The sequence below is a fragment of the Phoenix dactylifera genome, chromosome 2 (genome assembly GCF_051530095.1).
Source record: "Phoenix dactylifera cultivar Ajwa chromosome 2, Ajwa_hap1_PhDact_Kaust_v1.1, whole genome shotgun sequence".
NCBI lineage: Eukaryota > Viridiplantae > Streptophyta > Magnoliopsida > Arecales > Arecaceae > Phoenix > Phoenix dactylifera.
Window position 1 is genome coordinate 55,723,323 of NC_143191.1, and position 17,418 is coordinate 55,740,740.

The following is a 17,418-nucleotide window of genomic DNA, read 5'->3' on the forward strand; positions in this document are numbered from 1 at the left end:
CTGCTTTTTCTGGCCGTTCTGCACACTCTGCGCAGCCTGACAATATGACCGTTGGTGGGTTGGAGTCGACTCGCGCGATCAGGAGTCGACTCGGCTGTAGCAGGAGTCGACTCACGCTTTTCCGGAGTCGACTCGGCAACTGTTCCAAATTTGAATTAAAGTTGCCGTCTTGACTGGAAGTCGACTCGTCTTGACCTGGAGTCGACTCGCCAACTTCTGGAGCTGACCTAGCAATTTTGGAGTCGGCTCATCCACTGAAGTCCGTGGATCCAATTTTGAATTTTGTCCACTCGAGTCGACTCGACTGTCCTGGGAGTCGACTCGAATCTCAGAGCCCGAACTCCCGATTCTCTGTCTTTTGGCTCATCCAGTCTTGGAGTCGACTCGAACTTCCTTGGAGTCGACTCGGCTCTCAGTTTCCGAAAGTTGGTCTTCTGCCTTTTGACGTGAAGCTTGTCTCGGAGTCGACTCGAGCTGTCTGTGAGTCGACTCGAATCTCAGAGGCAGTAACATGGTCTTCTGTCTGTTGATGGTCGCTCAGTCTCGGAGTCGACTCGCGTACTGTGGGAGTCGACTCGAATCTCAGAGTCCGAAAATCGTTCTCTGACTTTTTCCTTGTGTTTCTCTTGGAGTCGACTCTTACTACCCTGGAGTCGACTCGTTGAACATTGGAGTCGACTCGCGCACTTCGGGAGTCGACTCGTTGACAGTTTCTGAGTTGAAGCTTTCTGTCCTTCTGTCTGTTCTCAGTCGGAGTCGACTCGTACTGATCTGGAGTCGACTCGAGCTCATGCCAGTGAACTTGATACGCTTGGAGTCGACTCGTGATACTCGGGAGTCGACTCGAGTCTCAGACTTTGGTTCAGCAGACTTCTTACCTTATCCAAAATACTATGAACCAAATCTAGAGACACTTGGACAGGATTTTCACTGAAACACTCAATTGAATTCATTAGTAATCACAAGATATACTCAAATGCTTTGAGCTCATCAAAATCAAATGGGGTTTTAATCAATCACTCCACAAATTTTGCTTTATATTCTTTCCATTTGCGATTGAGGGACTTTAGCACCCAATCATGGCTCTCTGGAGGGAGTACAAACTTACCCTACAACAAGATTCAGAATGTTATAATAATATTAAACATCTAAAATAAAATTATGATACTAAGCAAATTAATATACAGGAGGTGTCGAATTAAAAAGAATAAATTCAATTCATTACCTCTATAAGTCTAAGAAGCTCAACCTTATACGAAGGAAGCATGTCATTCCACTTCGTATAGTTGAGCGGACACAGCTGACCCTTGCGTGCAACCGATCCTAAAAAGCTTGATAGAAGACTTCCAGCTCTATTGATGGGCTGCCCCAATTCGTTGCATCGGATGATGATCTTCTCACCCGGAGGAAGCTTCCACACATCCTTTGCTTGAGTGGGTCCCCGTCTCGTCCTCACTGTCCCTTGTCCATCTATTCAAATTAAATAAAATGTCTTAAAAAGTTGAAGACAAATATGAACATAAAATATGAACTTTAAATCGAATTACCCTGGATCCGGAGCTCATCCTCCGGACAATCAGCAGGAGGCTCGCGCTGAGATCCTGACTCGTGCTGCTGGTACTCATATGGCTGCTGGGACTGCAGGGACTGCTCAGAAGTAGATCCCACATGAGAATGCTGGAACTCCACATCTCTAAATCGCCTCCCTCGGGGCATATTGTTACCTGGTATCTGTATTAAATATCTGTATTCAGAAATGACACCACAGTTGGAAAGCATACAGAAATGATATCTGTATTCAAGATGAAGGATATATGTAAATGCAAGTGGGCAGCACATACTATGCTGCATGGCCCGTTGGCCTCCCATCTGTCACTTACGGTCATCTTTTAAACTAGCAAAGACAACAAAGGTAACAACACACCAAATATAAATACAGACCAACCCCTTATATTAATTCTCCTTGTCTCGTATTGCTGGAAAGAGAGATTGGCACAAAGAGAGATTGGCACAATTCATCTTTGGATTTTTCTTTTATCTCGTATTTAGGCAGACAAGATTAGGGTTTTATTTTCCATATTGAGATGATCCTAGGTTTTATTTTTCTTTTATCTTTTGCTTTTATTTTCCATATTGAGATGATCCTTGTCTCGTTTCATCTGGTGCGAAAAGGGGGGAACGAAGGAGACGAGGGAAGGATTTGGGAATTGGGATGGAACCCGGTGGAGTAGAGGAAGGAAGGAGGGGGCGCGCGTGCGTGTTCTTTTTTTTTTGGGTACAAGAGGAGGGAGGGCGTTTGGGATTCCCTTATAGCTACATGGACCCTGTTTCTGTTGTCTCCCCACAAGTTTTTGGTTATGCTGGACAAGCCAGCGTTATGGGTTGGACTCTTGGTTATAGCCGCTTTTACCCAAAAAAAAAAAATTATGTTAGGATTTAGAGGTGTGGTTAAGTTAAATTAGAAGCTTGTGCTTTAAGAATTATGGATAAAGTAAGTTTATAATTCTCATGTGGTTGGGCCCAGGCGTTTGCTATGTTTCGCATGCATTTCTATTTGGATTCTTTTTATACTTAGAGGTGAGGTTTTGCTCTATTGAGTCGTGATTTGTTGAAAATTGTGCATAGCCACCATGTAATTTATCTAAAAAATAAACGATGGTCGTTCAACATGCAATACACCTGTTTAGCACAAAACATGTCGTGCATGGTTCTGAAGACAAACGGCTAACTAAATATCATACGGATCTGAAGATGAACAACAACTGCTTGTCTCCGAGATATATGATATTGTAACTATTTAGGACTATGCAATTCCTTTTGGTGCAGAACATGTATGGGAAGAATCCGAACTTTCTCTTGTTTTCTTTAGTACCTATGTTTCCAGTCAAGCTATATGCCTACATGTGCAATTATTATAGAATGTATGTGATATATTTAAAAAAAATGGAGAATTTGAAATTTGTGCAACATTATAAAATTATGTTTGTAATGAATTACTAAATTTAAAATTGAATATATTGTGTTAACAAGAAAATATGTCACATGCAACTCACCAGCCTTAATATTCCGAGTTTGCAGCGAACCTATTTTGAAAACTAACAATTAGGTAGCTTATAAACAAATGTCAACAATCCTCCAATGCTCCAATGCTCCTTCGTGTTAACAATGCTCCAATGCTCCAATTAGGCACATAGCCGAATTTAATATATACTGGCACCCAACCCTCCAATGCTCCTTCGTGTTAACCACCAATGCAACACCAGCCAAAAATCGAAGTGCATTAGATGAACTATTGATGGATCATATCTCATGTCTGCAAGGAATGGTTCAAAATTGGAATAATTATTTTTAAAAGAGTTTAGACGAATTCCTGAGGGTCATACAAAAAAAAAAAAAAAAAATTCGGCACAAGGGCTTCACCATCATTTTCCATCCCTTTCCGGAAATCGGTCCAAGAAAGCAAACCCGCGGCAGGCCACAGGAATGTTTCAACGGCAGAATCGCGTTGGGAAAGGAATTCCATAAAGTTTAAATTAAAGATTGGGTCTCACCTTGATGATGGCTTCAACAACTTAGCTTTTTCCCCGTCTACTTCTTCTCCAAAGCACCCACCAGCGATGACAAGGCGGCAACTGACGAGGCTCCGTTGAGAGGAGGAGAAGAGGGAGACAGCGGAAGGAGGAGGCGGAAAATGAGAAAATAGAGAAAAAGAGGGGATGGGAGGCGCCGGTGTTGGGTGGTCGGAGAGAGGAGAGGCGGTGGAATGAAGGCCGCGCGAGGGGGGAAAGAGCGCGAGGGACGGAGGGAGAGAGAAAGGCGGTGGCCGTCGGACGTCGCTCGGCGCCGGAGAGGAGAGGAGGGAGGAGGAGAGGAGCTAGGGCTTGATTCGATCGGGATGTAAAATGAGGAGGAAGGGGCCGGCCGCTTGGTTTTGTAGTTAATTTGGCTTTTGACGACGCTTATTAGCGTCGTTTTATCTTGGGACTATGACGACGCTTATAAGCGTCGTCTTTTCTTGAGAATTGCCGACGCTTTACTAAAGCGTCGGCATATTTTGGCGGGGAACCCTTTTTTCCCGACGCTTCTCCCTAGCGTCGGGAAAAAAGGGTCGGGAAAGGGCAATTTTCTTGTAGTGTAGGCTTGTAGCCAATTTGCATGTTAATCCAAGAACGAAATAAAATATAAATAACCCTTGTTCCGATGTTAGTGGTGAATTCCTTACCCTAGGTTCTCTTAAACTGATATCCTTTTAATTGCATTTTCTTTTATTAAATTTCTTAGTTTAATAGTCTTCACAAATTCATCGTTTTAAATATTTTTTTTTAAAGAAAAACAACTGTACCCCAATCCCTGTAGATCGATACCCGTAATCACTATCCTACCAGATACGTGCTATTGCGTGGTCTTTAAAGTTGACTATCAATTTTTGGGTTCAACCAAAAAAATCAAACTTGAATTATTTTTAATACTTTAATAAAATGATGAAAGGGAACATTTAGTTTTTTCATGTTTAAATATAAAATATGTGTATTAAAATGATGATAAGTGCTATGAAAAAGATATTAATTTATGCATTATTTAGCACTTATCACACCCCCCAACCTACATTTTGCTAGTCCTCGAGCAAATTAGAAGAAGAAATTAATTTTCGTAGGTCATTTTTGCATTTTTTTTTTTCTTATTGCATTTTTTTCAATTTCTTAGCAGGAGTCCTCATATTTAATTTCTGTGATTTTAAATATGACGTTTATACAATTGTTCTTTATGATCACTAGGTAAATATAAGATAGTCCATGCTTAAGGAAGATGCAGTGTGCTACCACCTTAGATTAGGGTAGACATTTCATGCCAACTGAAGATGAATTATGCCCAAATTACTTTTGTGACTTTTTATTTAAATGCTTATTAGGCTTGTAGCCAATTTGCATGTTAATCCAAGAACAAAATAAAATATAAATTACCCTTGTTCCGATGTTAGTGGTGAATTCCTTGCCCTAGGTTCTCTTAAACTGATATCCTTTTAATTGCATTTTCTTTTATTAAATTTCTTAGTTTAATAGTCTTCACAAATTCATCATTTTAAATATTTTTATTTTTAAAGAAAAACAACTGTACCCCAATCCCTGTGGATCGATACCCGTAATCACTATCCTACCAGATACGTGCTATTGCGTGGTCTTTAAAGTTGACTATCAATTTTTGGGTTCAACCAAAAAAATCAAACTTGAATTATTTTTAATACTTTAATAAAATGATGAAAGGGAACATTTAGTTTTTTCATGTTTAAATATAAAATATGTGTATTAAAATGATGATAAGTGCTATGAAAAAGATATTAATTTATGCATTATTTAGCACTTATCACTTTGTCTGGATCATAGCATATCAAACATATATAGTGCAAAAATATGTATATCATGTAGGATTGGCGTACAAAGATTCTTACCCTTTATTGAAAACTCAAACAACTAATCACCCGCCCTCACGACGATCTATAAACCGGAATGCGCAGGACTCTGCTCAGCGTCCTCTCGTCCAATAGATTGTTCCCCTACAGAACCAAGTCATCATTAAAATTTATCAAAGATATATGATGATCTAGGACCCTGTTTAATCCTCTAAAGGGTCCTCTAAAATCTAGCATCCCAAAACTATCTAGAGTCCTCAAAGCCATGATCTCCCCGGATCCATGTGTAAGAAGAGAACCCAATAACAAATATTATAATAAGAGGAAAGTATAATGAGAGAAAGGGAGTGGAAGGACCTTCTCTCTTTCCCTCTTCTTCTTTCTTCCTGATGGAAAGGGGAGAAGGGGCTCGGCCGTAGGTGGCCCACGGCCGGCGACGTTCCCTGGTCGTCGGCCTATGTGGTGGTGCCGGCGGTGCCACGCTTGGCGACGGCCGGCCGGAACGAGGGAGGAGAAGGCCGAACAAGGCATCGGCTTCTCCATCAACCCGGCGGCTTTCGGGCTACATTCCGAAAGAAACAAAGGCCAAAAACGAAGAAGAAGGAGAAGAAGGTGCTCATCTTGCCTCCGGCGAGGTCCTCCCGACCGGATCGACGGCGACCGCGTCGATTCCTCCCGCGGCAAGGTAAAACCCAATCTCTTTCTCTTTTTTTTTTTTTTTGTGTGTGGATGGCTCTCGACGGATGCCCTAGGAAGAGGGGAGGTCTTGGCCCGGTTGCTAGGGTTTTTATCACCCTAAGATCCCCCTTTCCGGTGGATTCGGGAGGAGGGGGAGGAGGATTTCCGAAAAATAGGGGAGGGAGGGCGTTTCAATCGGGAGACTCCCTCCCCCTTGCACGCGTTGGGCCGCCCTTGCTCAAGGGCCGGCCCAACTCAAATGTGGGCCTTCACATTCTCCCCCCCTAAAAAAAATATTTCGTCCTCGAAATTGACATACCTGAGGTTTGAAAAAGCTGCAAATTCTTGATTTTCATCTCTTCTTCGAGCTCCCAAGTAGCCTCTCTTTCCGTATGATTATTCCATTGTACCTTCACAAAAGGAATGGTTCGATGTCGTAGTACTTGATCCTTCCTGTCCACAATTTGTACCGGGAACTCCTCATAGGTTAAATCCTCCTGAAGATGTAATGGTTCATATGCTACCACATGACTCGGATCTGGGACATATTTCTTCAACATTGACACATGAAAAATATTGTGCACACTAGACAAAGCCGGTGGTAAAGCCAGTCGATACGCCACCTCCCCAACTTTGTCCAAAATCTCAAACGGCCCAACATACCTAGGGCTCAATTTGCCACGAACCCCAAATCTCATCACACCTTTTGTAGGTGACACTCTTAAGAAAACATGATCTCCAATTTGAAATTCCAGTTCTCTCCTTCTATTATCAGCATAACTCTTTTGGCGACTCTAAGCTGTACGGAGTCGTTCTCTGATCACTTGCACCTTATCAACAGTCTGTTGTACTATCTCTGGGCCTAATAATTTTCTCTCGCCCACGTCATCCCAACAAATAGGAGATCGGCACTTCCGGCCATACAACGCCTCAAAAGGAGCCATTTGTATACTTGCTTGATAGCTATTATTGTAAGCAAACTCTACTAGTGATAAGTGGCTATCCCACGCTCCTCCTAGATCCATAACACAGGCTCTCAACATGTCTTCCAAGATCTGGATGGTTCTTTCTGACTGTCCATCGGTTTGGGGGTGGAAAGCTGTGCTAAAGCTCAATTTGGTTCCAAGAGCCTTATGAAGACTCTTCCAAAACTGTGATACAAATCTACTGTCTCTGTCTGACACAATGGTAACTGGGACCCCATGCAACTTCACAATATGCTCTATATATAAGCCTGCCAATCTCTCTAAGGAGAAACCAACTCTGAAAGGCAAAAAGTGTACTCATTTAGTTAGCCAGTCAACAATTACCCACACGACATCATTACCTTGTAGGGTTTTTGGCAAGCTAGTCACAAAGTCCATGGTGATATGCTCCCACTTCCATTGAGGAATAAGTAGAGACTGTAATGGTCCCGCAGGTCTTTGATGTTCTGCTTTTACCTGCTGACATACTAGACACTGAACTACAAATTGAGCAATATCCTTTTTCATACCACTCCACCAAAAATGTTTCTTTAAATTCTGATACATCTTTGTGCTTCCTGGATGCATTGTATAAGCCGAGCTATGAGCCTCCTCTAAAATTTCATTTCTTAATTCTGGGACTTTAGGGACACACAATCTACTACCGAATCTTAAGGAACCATCCTCATGCATATGGAATTCGCTTTGAACACCAGACTCAACTGTTCCCCTTACCCTCTGTAATTCTAAATCCTCTTTTTGAGATGACTTAATCCTTTCAATCAAGGTAGGCTGCACCATAAGATTAGCAAGTCGTACTTGAGGATCATGCAGTCGTACTTCAATTTCATATCTCTCCAAGTCCAACAAAATGTTTCTTTGTGTAGTGATCAGAGCCGCTAATTTACTTGAAGATTTCCTGCTTAGAGCATCGGCCACAACATTTGCCTTTCCTGGATGGTAATTAATAGTTAGGTCATAATCCTTTAATAGCTCTAACCATCTTCTTTGCCTCAAATTCAGCTCCTTTTGAGTATAGATATACTTCAAACTCTTGTGGTCCGTAAAAATTTAACAATGTTCACCATATAAATAGTGCCTCCATATTTTCAAAGCAAAGATCACAGCTGCTAACTCCAAATCATGAGTAGGGTAATTCAGCTCATATGGTTTCAACTGTCTAGAAGCATAGGCTATCACCTTCTCATTCTGCATAAGAACACAACCGAGGCCCTTGTGTGGAGTGATTGATTAAAATCCTATTTGATTTTGATGAGCTCAAATAATTGAGTATATCTTTTGTTTACTAATGAATTCAATTGAGTGTTTCAGTGAAAATCTTGTCTAAGTGTTTCTAGACTTGGTTCAAGTTATTTTGGATAAGTTAAGAAGTCAGTTTGAACCAATGTCTGAGACTCGAGTCGACTCCGGGATATTACGAGTCGACTCCAAGCGTATCAGAATCACTGGCACGGGCTCGAGTCGACTCCGGATCATTACGAGTCGACTCCGACTGAGAACTGACAGACGAACAGAAAGACTCAACTCAAAATCTGTCAGCGAGTCGACTCCTGAAGTGCGCGAGTCGACTCCGATGAGTACCGAGTCGACTCCGGAGTAGTATGAGTCGACTCCAAGGAGTTACAAACAGAAAAGTCAGAGAGCGATTTTCGACCCTGAGATTCGAGTCGACTCCTGTGGAACGCGAGTCGACTCCGATGGTTGGCAGGTCGACTCCAAAGAAAGCGAGAGTCGACTCTCAGTGGGACACAAGACAAAAGTCAGAGAGCAGTTTTCGGACTCTGAGATCCGAGTCGACTCCCGCAATGCGCGAGTCGACTCCGAGACAGCGCGACCCCAAAAAGACAGAAGACCGAATTATTGTCTCTGAGAGCCGAGTCGACTCCCAGACAGCTCGAGTCGACTCCAAGGCAGCGCTACATCAAAAAGGCAGAAGGCTATGTTTCGGAAACTGAGAGCCGAGTCGACTCCGGAACAGTTCGAGTCGACTCCAAGACTGGACGAGCCAAAAGACAGAAGATCGGGAGTTCGGGCTCTGAGCGCCGAGTCAACTCCCAGGATTGTCGAGTCGACTCGAGTGGGCCAAGTTGAAAAATTAGCTCCATAGACTTCATGGGATGAGCCGACTCCGAAAATGGCAAGTCAGCTCCAGAAGTTGGCGAGTCGACTCCGGGTTAAGTCGAGTCGACTCCCAGTCGCGGAGGTCACTTTAATTCAAATCCGGAACAGTTGCCGAGCCGACACCAGAAAAGCATGAGTCGACTCCCGCTACAGCCGAGTCGACTCCAGATCGCGTGAGTCGACTCCGACCCCAACGGACATATTGTCAGGATATGCAGAGTGTGCAGAACGGGCAGAAAAAGGTGTCTAACGGCTAGTTTCCGTGGGGGATGGCTTAAATAGCCACAGAGAACTGTAGCAAGAAAAACAAGCACCATTCCACTCAAAGAAATCAAGCATCCTATCTCTGCCAACTGGTTTTCAACAGAAAAGAAGGAAGAGCGCCATTAACTCTATCCAGCTACCTCTTCCCAGCATTTAAAAGAAGTCTCCTCCTGGCTTCAAGTCGACCAGACATTCAAGAGGAGACTCACAGTTCAAGAAGCCCTTCTCTACTCCAACTCAAAAGTGTTTGAGGGCTCTTAACTTCTCTCTAGTTTATATTGCTGTATATCTGCTTTTTAGAAGCTCTGTTTTTTCTGTTTGTCCTTGTTCTTTCCATCTTGTCTTTGCTTGATTCAATCAGGGGATTGAATCAAGAGTGTAGAGGTTGGTTGGTGAGCCGAGGGTAAAACCAACGTGTAAGGGTTCGATTGTGATCCCGGAAAAACAATCGGGGTGGTTCTAGTCGGTGAGCCTGGAAAAACCGACCGAGTTCATTGTGAGCTCGTAAAACAACAAGTTGGGTTGTGAGCTTGTAAAACAACCGGCTGTAATCCAAGGGGTTATAGTGAATTCCCAAGTGAGACTTGGGGAGTGGACGTAGGAGCAAGGGATAGCTCCGAACCACTATAAACATTGTGTTTGTGATTGCTTGTGTCTCTCTCTCTCACTCTCATTTCACTCACAGCACATAGCAACTAATTAATCATCTTGCAAAAGTATTAATTAGTCATCCTCAAACGTTTTAATTGCAAAATTATTTTAAAACCCAATTCACCCCCCCTCTTGGGTTGTCTATCTGGGCAACAAGTGGTATCAGAGCCTAAACTCTTCTACCCTAAGAGTAAAAGATCAAAATGACAACCCCATTTGGATCTTCCCACGTTGAGGGTCAGTCCACCCAAAGACCCCCATTCTTTAATGGATCCGACTACTCATATTGGAAGGCTAGGATGAGAATATTTATCCAAGCCCAAGACTATGAGATGTGGACCATTGTAGTAAATGGACCATACATCCCATCCATCTATATAGAGGGTGTCACTGTACCCAAACTCGAAAAGGATTGGGATGACCATGACATGAGAAAGGCACAACTCAATTCCAAAGCAATGAATGTGCTTTACTGTGCATTAGATAGGAATGAATTCAATAGAGTCTCTACTTGCAATTCTGCAAAAGAGATTTGGGATAGACTTGAAGTGACCCATGAGGGCACGAATCAAGTCAAAGAATCCAAAATAAACATATTGGTTCATAAGTATGAACTATTTAAGATGGATTCTAATGAAACAATCACTTGCATGTTCACTAGATTTACTGACATTGTCAATGGCCTAAAAAGCCTTGGCAAAAACTATACTAACAGTGATCTTGTCAGGAAGATTCTTCGCTGTCTACCAAGGTCATGGGAAGCCAAGGTGACGGCAATCCAAGAAGCCAAGGACTTGAACAAGCTACCACTTGAGGAGCTTCTTGGATCCCTAATGACGCACGAGCTAACAATGAAGCAACACAGCGAAGAAGAGTCCTCCCATAAGAAAAAGGTAATAGCTCTCAAATCTACATCATCTAACAAAGACTTGTCTTGCAGTAGCAGCAGTGAAGAAGAAGATCACGAGGGAGAGGATGATGAGGCTCTTCTCGTACGTAAGTTCAGAAGATTCATCAACCAAAAGAAGTCCTTTCATTAAAGGAGAGGCCCCTCAAATTTCTATCGAAAGGATAAAGGTAAGGAAAGGGAAAATGAGGGGATTGGATGTTATGAGTGCAAGAAGCTGGGACACATTAGAGCTGAGTATCCTTTACTGAAGAAGGGGAGCAAGTACAAGAAGAAGAAAGCCCTTGTCACCACCCTATCGGACTCCGACACATCATCATCATCATCGGATGAGGAACAAGGAGAAAAGGCCAATTTCTGCTTCATGGCCAATGAAAATGAGGTAACATCCGCACCACATTTAGATTTTACTTTCGATGAATTATATGATGCTTTCAATGAATTAATGGATGAATACAAAACAATAAACGTCAAAAACAAAGAACTAAAAGTAACTAACCAAACTCATCTCCGTAAGTATGATTCATTAGTTAAGGATAAAGATGTTCTTATCAAAAAAAATGCAGAACTTAAAACAAGCAACCAAATCTTGATACAAAAGAATAATACCTTAACTAAAGAAAATGAAAGGCTGAACAAAGAAACATTAGAACCCAAAAACAATAAACATATAAATGAGAGTCTCACAAAAGAACTAAATGATCTAAAAGCAGAAAAACAAACACTAACTAAAGAACTTGAAAAATACAAACCCTTGGTTGAAAAATTTATATATAGTTCTGAAAAATTGAATATGATACTTAATAGTCAACGAGCGGTATTCAATAGAGCGGGTTTAGGGTATAAACCTAAACATAAGCAAAAACTTCTTAGTAACTTCTTTGTTAAAGCAGGGGAAAGTAAAACTAAGAAAATAACCTGCTTTTGTTGTGGAACTTTAGGACATAAACCAAATGTGTGTAATTATAGGAAAGAGAAAACTAAAAGAAAAATTAAGAGGGTTTGGGTTCCAAAAGGAACCAACATTACTAACCATGAAGGACCCAAGAAAACTTGGGTACCTAAGATTATATGATTTGCTTGTGTAGGAGTGTCTTGCAGCCAAGATCGACAAAAATTGTTGGTACTTGGATAGTGGCTGCTCAAGACACATGACGGGTGACAAGGATCAATTCTTCACCCTTGAAGCTAAGAAGAGAGGTGTTGTGACTTTTGGAGACAATAACCAAGGACATCATTGGTATAGGTAAAGTACAAATTATTCCTTCAACTTTTATTGATAATGTTCGATATGTTGATGGTCTTAAGCATAATTTATTAAGCATTAGTCAATTATGTGATAGAGGTTATAATGTTATGTTTAAACCATCACTATGCATCATAACAAACCCAAATGACCATAGTTTAATTTTTAAAGGAATAAGACGTGAAAATGTGTATGTTGTAGACCTTGAGGATCTTGCCAAACACAACCCATGTTTAGTTGTTAATGAAACTAAGGATAATGATGCTAGTTGGTTATGGCACCGTAAGTTAGGTCATGCAAGCATGGACACCATATCTAAACTAGTTAAAAGAGATTCTGTGATAGGTTTGCCAAAATTAAAGTTTGAAAAGAATAAAATATGTGAAGCATGTCAATTTGGCAAACAATCAAGAAACTCCTTTAAATCTATAAATTGTGTCTCTACCTCTAGACCTCTAGAACTACTACACATGGACCTATTCGGACCAACTAGAACCACAAGTCTAGGTGGAAATAAATATGGTCTAGTTATCGTAGATGATTACTCTAGATATACTTGGGTCATGTTCTTAGGCCATAAGGATCAAGCATTTTCAATTTTCAAGAAATTTCATAAAGAAGTAACAAATGCTAGAGATACTTCAGTAATAGCTATTAGAAGTGACCATGGTACCGAATTTGAAAATCATTTATTTGATGAGTTTTGTAGTAAAAAGGGGATAACACACAATTTTTCTGCACCTAGGACACCACAACAAAATGGAGTTGTGGAGAGGAAAAATAGAACTCTAGAGGAAATGGCTAGAACTATGTTGTGTGAAAGTAACCTCCCTAAGTACTTTTGGGGAGAAGCCGTCAATACTTCTTGTCATATATTAAATAGAGTTTTATTAAGATCCATCATAAAGAAAACACCTTATGAACTTTGGAAAAACAGAAAACCAAAAGTGAACTATTTTCATATTTTTGGATGTAGGTGTTTTGTTCATAATAATGGGAAAGATAATCTAGAAAAATTTGACTCTAAATCTGATGAGGGTATATTCTTGGGGTACTCCATAACTAGTAAAGCCTATAGAATCTTTAATAAAAGAACCCTAGTTATAGAAGAATCCATACATGTTGTTTTTGATGATTTTAGTGATATCTCTTCTAGCAAGAGAGTTAATTTTGATGATGATGGTGAAATTCTTGAAGAGAAGATAGATGAGATGACATTACAAGATGATAATCAAAAATTAATTGGAAATGCATCATCAAGCCAAGAGGCTATTATGGATCATGGGCTGACTAAGGCTTGGAGGTTTGCTCACGGGCATCCTAAGGAATTAATTCTAGATGATCCATCTCAACCTGTTAGGACTAGAGCATCTCTTAGGAACTTAAACAATCATCTAGCTTTCGTTTCACATTTTGAGCCCAAACACATAGAAGAAGCTGAAAAAGATGTAAATTGAATAAATGCAATGCAAGAAGAATTAAACCAATTTACTAGAAACAAAGTATAGAATCTAGTTGAAAGACCTACTGAATATTCAATTATAGGTACCAAATGGATTTATAAAAATAAACTTGATGAAAATGGAATTGTAATAAGGAATAAGGCTAGACTAGTAGCAAAGGATTATAATCAAGAAGAAGGTATAGATTTTGATGAAACCTTTGCTCCTGTAGCTAGACTTGAGGCAATTAGACTTTTACTAGCATTTGCATGCTCTAAGGACTTCAAATTATTTCAAATGGATGTAAAAAGTGCATTCTTAAATGGGTATATTAATGAGGAGGTATATGTAGAACAACCTCCTGGTTTTGAAAATCATCAATACCCTAATCATGTATACAAATTGAACAATGCACTTTATGGTTTGAAACAAGCACCTAGAGCATGGTATGAGAGGCTTAGCAAATTCCTATTAGAACATGAGTTTTCTAGGGGTAATGTAGATACAACATTGTTTCTAAAGAAGGAAAACAAAAATATATTGTTAGTGCAGATTTATGTTGATGATATTATTTTCGGTGCTACTAACAATCGCCTCTGCGAAGAATTTGCTGACTTGATGCAGAGTGAATTTGAAATGAGCATGATGAGAGAGCTGAATTATTTCCTCGGGCTTCAAATCAAACAATCTGAAGAAGGCATCTTCATCAATCAAGCTAAATACATCAAGGAGATGCTTAAGAAGTTTGATATGGAGGGGAACAAGTCAATCAGCACCCCCATGAGCTCATCATGCAAATTAGACCAAGATGAATCAGGTAAATCTGTAGATCAGAAACTATATAGAGATATGATAGGATCTTTATTGTATCTTACTGCAAGTAGACCTGATATCATGTTTAGTGTTTGCATGTGTGCTAGATATCAGTCTAATCCTAAGGAATCTTATCTAACTGCAGTCAAGAGAATCTTTAAATACCTAATAGGAACAAAGAATATAGGGTTATGGTATTCTAAAGAATCTAGCCTAAACTTAATAGGATACACAGATTCAGACTTTGCTGGATGTAAACTTGATAGAAAAAGCACCAGCGGGTCATGTCAATTCCTAGGAGAAAATTTAATCTCATCGTTTAGCAGGAAACAAAACTCGGTGGCATTATCTACTGCTGAAGCTGAATATGTTGCAGCCGGGAGTTGTTGTGCTCAAATCTTGTGGATCAAACAACAATTAGAAGATTATGGCATTAAACAAGATAAAATTTCCATTAATTGTGATAATACAAGTGCCATTAATCTAACTAAAAATCTAATTCAGCATTCAAGAACTAAACATATTGAGATAAGACATCACTTCATAAGAGATCATGTACTAAATGGTGATGTGACACTTCAATTTGTTTGCACTGATGATCAATTAGCTGACATTTTTATAAAACCCTTAAGTGAAGAGAGATTTAGTGTGCTTAGGAGGGGATTGGGAGTGATTGATCCATCCTAGTGGTAATTTCCACTAGTTCATTGATTTTGATGATTAGATTGTGGCTAATTTAGAGTTTCTTTACAATGATCATCAAATCAGATCATAACTTAGTGATTTTTCCTCATTCGGCACGAACATAGCATGATTTTTAGGTGCGTGCCAGAGTTCGAGACGACTCGAGCAAGTTTCAGAGTCGGCTCGTAACGGAGAGTCGACTCGTACATTTACGGGAGTCGACTCGAGATCGATGGCAGCAGAGGGGGAGTCGACTCGCATTCAGTCGAGAGTCGACTCGAGGTCAATAGGCGCATAAGGAGAGTCGACTCGCGCATACTTTGGAGTCGTGATGACCCAAAGATTGATTCATAGATTGATTTTGATGATCACAAAACCTTGAAGTATAGATACTAATGTTTATGTTGCAAGGAGAAAGATATTTATTTTGCAAGGAACATAGCAAGTTGGAAGAACACAAGAAGGCCTCCAAAGCTCTCAAGTTGGAAGAAAGCTACAATTTATTGGCCCAAGTTTAAAGTTCAAAGGATTCAAATTGGAGGAGTAAAATCAAAAGAAAAATTCAAAAGAACAGTCTTCGAGTCGACTCCAGTGGAATTCGAGTCGACTCCGGAGAAGTATGAGTCGACTTCGGAGAAGTATGAGTCGACTCCTAGGAGTCACAGGCAGAAAAGTCAGAGAGCAGTTTTCGGGTCTGAGATTCGAGTCGACTCCCGCATTGCACGAGTCGACTCCGAGACTCTGCGACCATCAACAGACAGAAAACCAAGTTACTGCCTCTGAGATTCGAGTCGACTCCCAGACAGCTCGAGTCGACTCCAAGGCAGCGCTACACCAAGATGGCAGAAGGCTGTGTTTCGCAAACTGAGAGCCGAGTCGACTCCAAGGAAGTTCGAGTCGACTCCAAGACTGGACGAGCCAAAAGACAAAGGATCGGAAGTTCGGGCTCTGAGATTCGAGTCGACTCCCAGGACAATCGAGTCGACTCGAGAGGACAAAATTCAAAATTGGATCCACGGACTTCAGTGGATGAGCCGACTCCGAAATTGCCAAGTCAGCTCCAGAAGTTGGCGAGTCGACTCCAGGTTAAGACGAGTCGACTCCCAGTCGAGGCAAGCACATTAATTCAAATTTGGAACAGTGGCCGAGTCGTCTCCGGTAAAACACGAGCCGACTCCTGCAACAGGCGAGCCGACTCCTGATCGCGCGAGTCGACTCCGATCCCAACGGTAACATTGTCAGGAAATGCAGACTGTGTCCAACGGCTCTTTTTCTTGTCTCTAACGGCTATATTCTTGTTTCCACGCCATCTAAAGCTATAAAAACAAGAAGAGAGCTAGGGGAGAACTCATGGAAGTGGGAGAGATCATCTAGGAAAGAGATCTCAAAGAGATTACAAAGAAAGTCTCCCATAAGCACAAAAGGGCCATCAAAAACGAAATAGAGAGAAGAAGAGCATCCAAGTGAATCCGAAAGCTTCCTCTCCATCCGTGTGCTGCCTCGGGGATCCTCTACTTCATGCCAAATCAGAGGAGGATCAAGTAAAGAAGAAGCCGAGCTCCTCCATCTTCAAAACTCGTTTGAGGGCTTCTCTTTACTCTATTTGTTTATATTGTCATATTTGCTTGTTAAAGAAGCTTTGTTTTGTTTTATACTTTGTTTTAATATCTTGTAACTTGATTCAATCAAGGGATTGAATCAAGGGGTTAAGGTTTGTTGGTGAGCCAAAGAAAAACCAACGGTGTTAAGGTTTGTTGGTGAGCCAAAGAAAAACCAACGGTGTTAAGGTTTGTTGGTGAGCCAAAGAAAAACCAACGGTGTTAAGGTTTGTTGGTGAGCCAAAGGGAAAACCAACGGTGATAGGTTTGTTGGTGAGCCGAGGGTAAAACCAACGTGTAAGGGTTTGATTGTGATCCCGGGAAAACAATCGGGGAGGTTCTAGTCGGTGAGCCTGGGAAAACTGACCGAGTTCGTTGTGCGCTCGTAAAACAACAAGTTGGGTTGTGAGCTTGTAAAACAACCGGCTGTAATCGGTAGGATTATAGTGAAATTTCCAAGAGGTCTTGGGGAGTGGATGTAGGTGCTGGGGTGCACCGAACCACTATATGTCCTTTGTGTTTGTAATGCCTTTAGTTATTGTCTAACTAACACACTTACTTACTTAGATAAATTGCTTGCTTAATTCTTATCCGCACATCCTTTAGTTGCAAGCATATTTA

The 17,418-nt window shown here is 41.0% G+C and overlaps 1 protein-coding gene across 1 annotated transcript; it reads right to left on the reverse strand.

The window, feature by feature from the left end:
• Positions 1 to 230: 230 nt before the first annotated feature.
• LOC148699635 (uncharacterized) lies at positions 231 to 1,758 on the reverse strand. Its single transcript, XM_089929243.1, has 3 exons — positions 1,548 to 1,758; positions 1,226 to 1,470; positions 231 to 1,109 (listed from the first exon to the last, which is right to left on the reverse strand). Exons 1-3 carry the CDS (start codon positions 1,714 to 1,716, stop codon positions 1,017 to 1,019), a joined length of 507 nt encoding a protein of 168 aa, XP_089785369.1. The 5' UTR covers positions 1,717 to 1,758; the 3' UTR covers positions 231 to 1,016.
• Between the last annotated feature and the right edge of the window lie 15,660 nt (positions 1,759 to 17,418).

Coding starts and splice junctions, on each gene's coding strand:
- LOC148699635 (XM_089929243.1), bottom strand. CDS start 1,716: ATGCCCCGAGGGAGGCGATTTAGAGATGTGGAGTTCCAGCATTCTCAT. Junction 1,471..1,547: donor GGATGAGCTCCGGATCCAGG/GTAATTCGATTT, acceptor TAATTTGAATAG/ATGGACAAGGGACAGTGAGG. Junction 1,110..1,225: donor AGCTTCTTAGACTTATAGAG/GTAATGAATTGA, acceptor ATCTTGTTGTAG/GGTAAGTTTGTACTCCCTCC.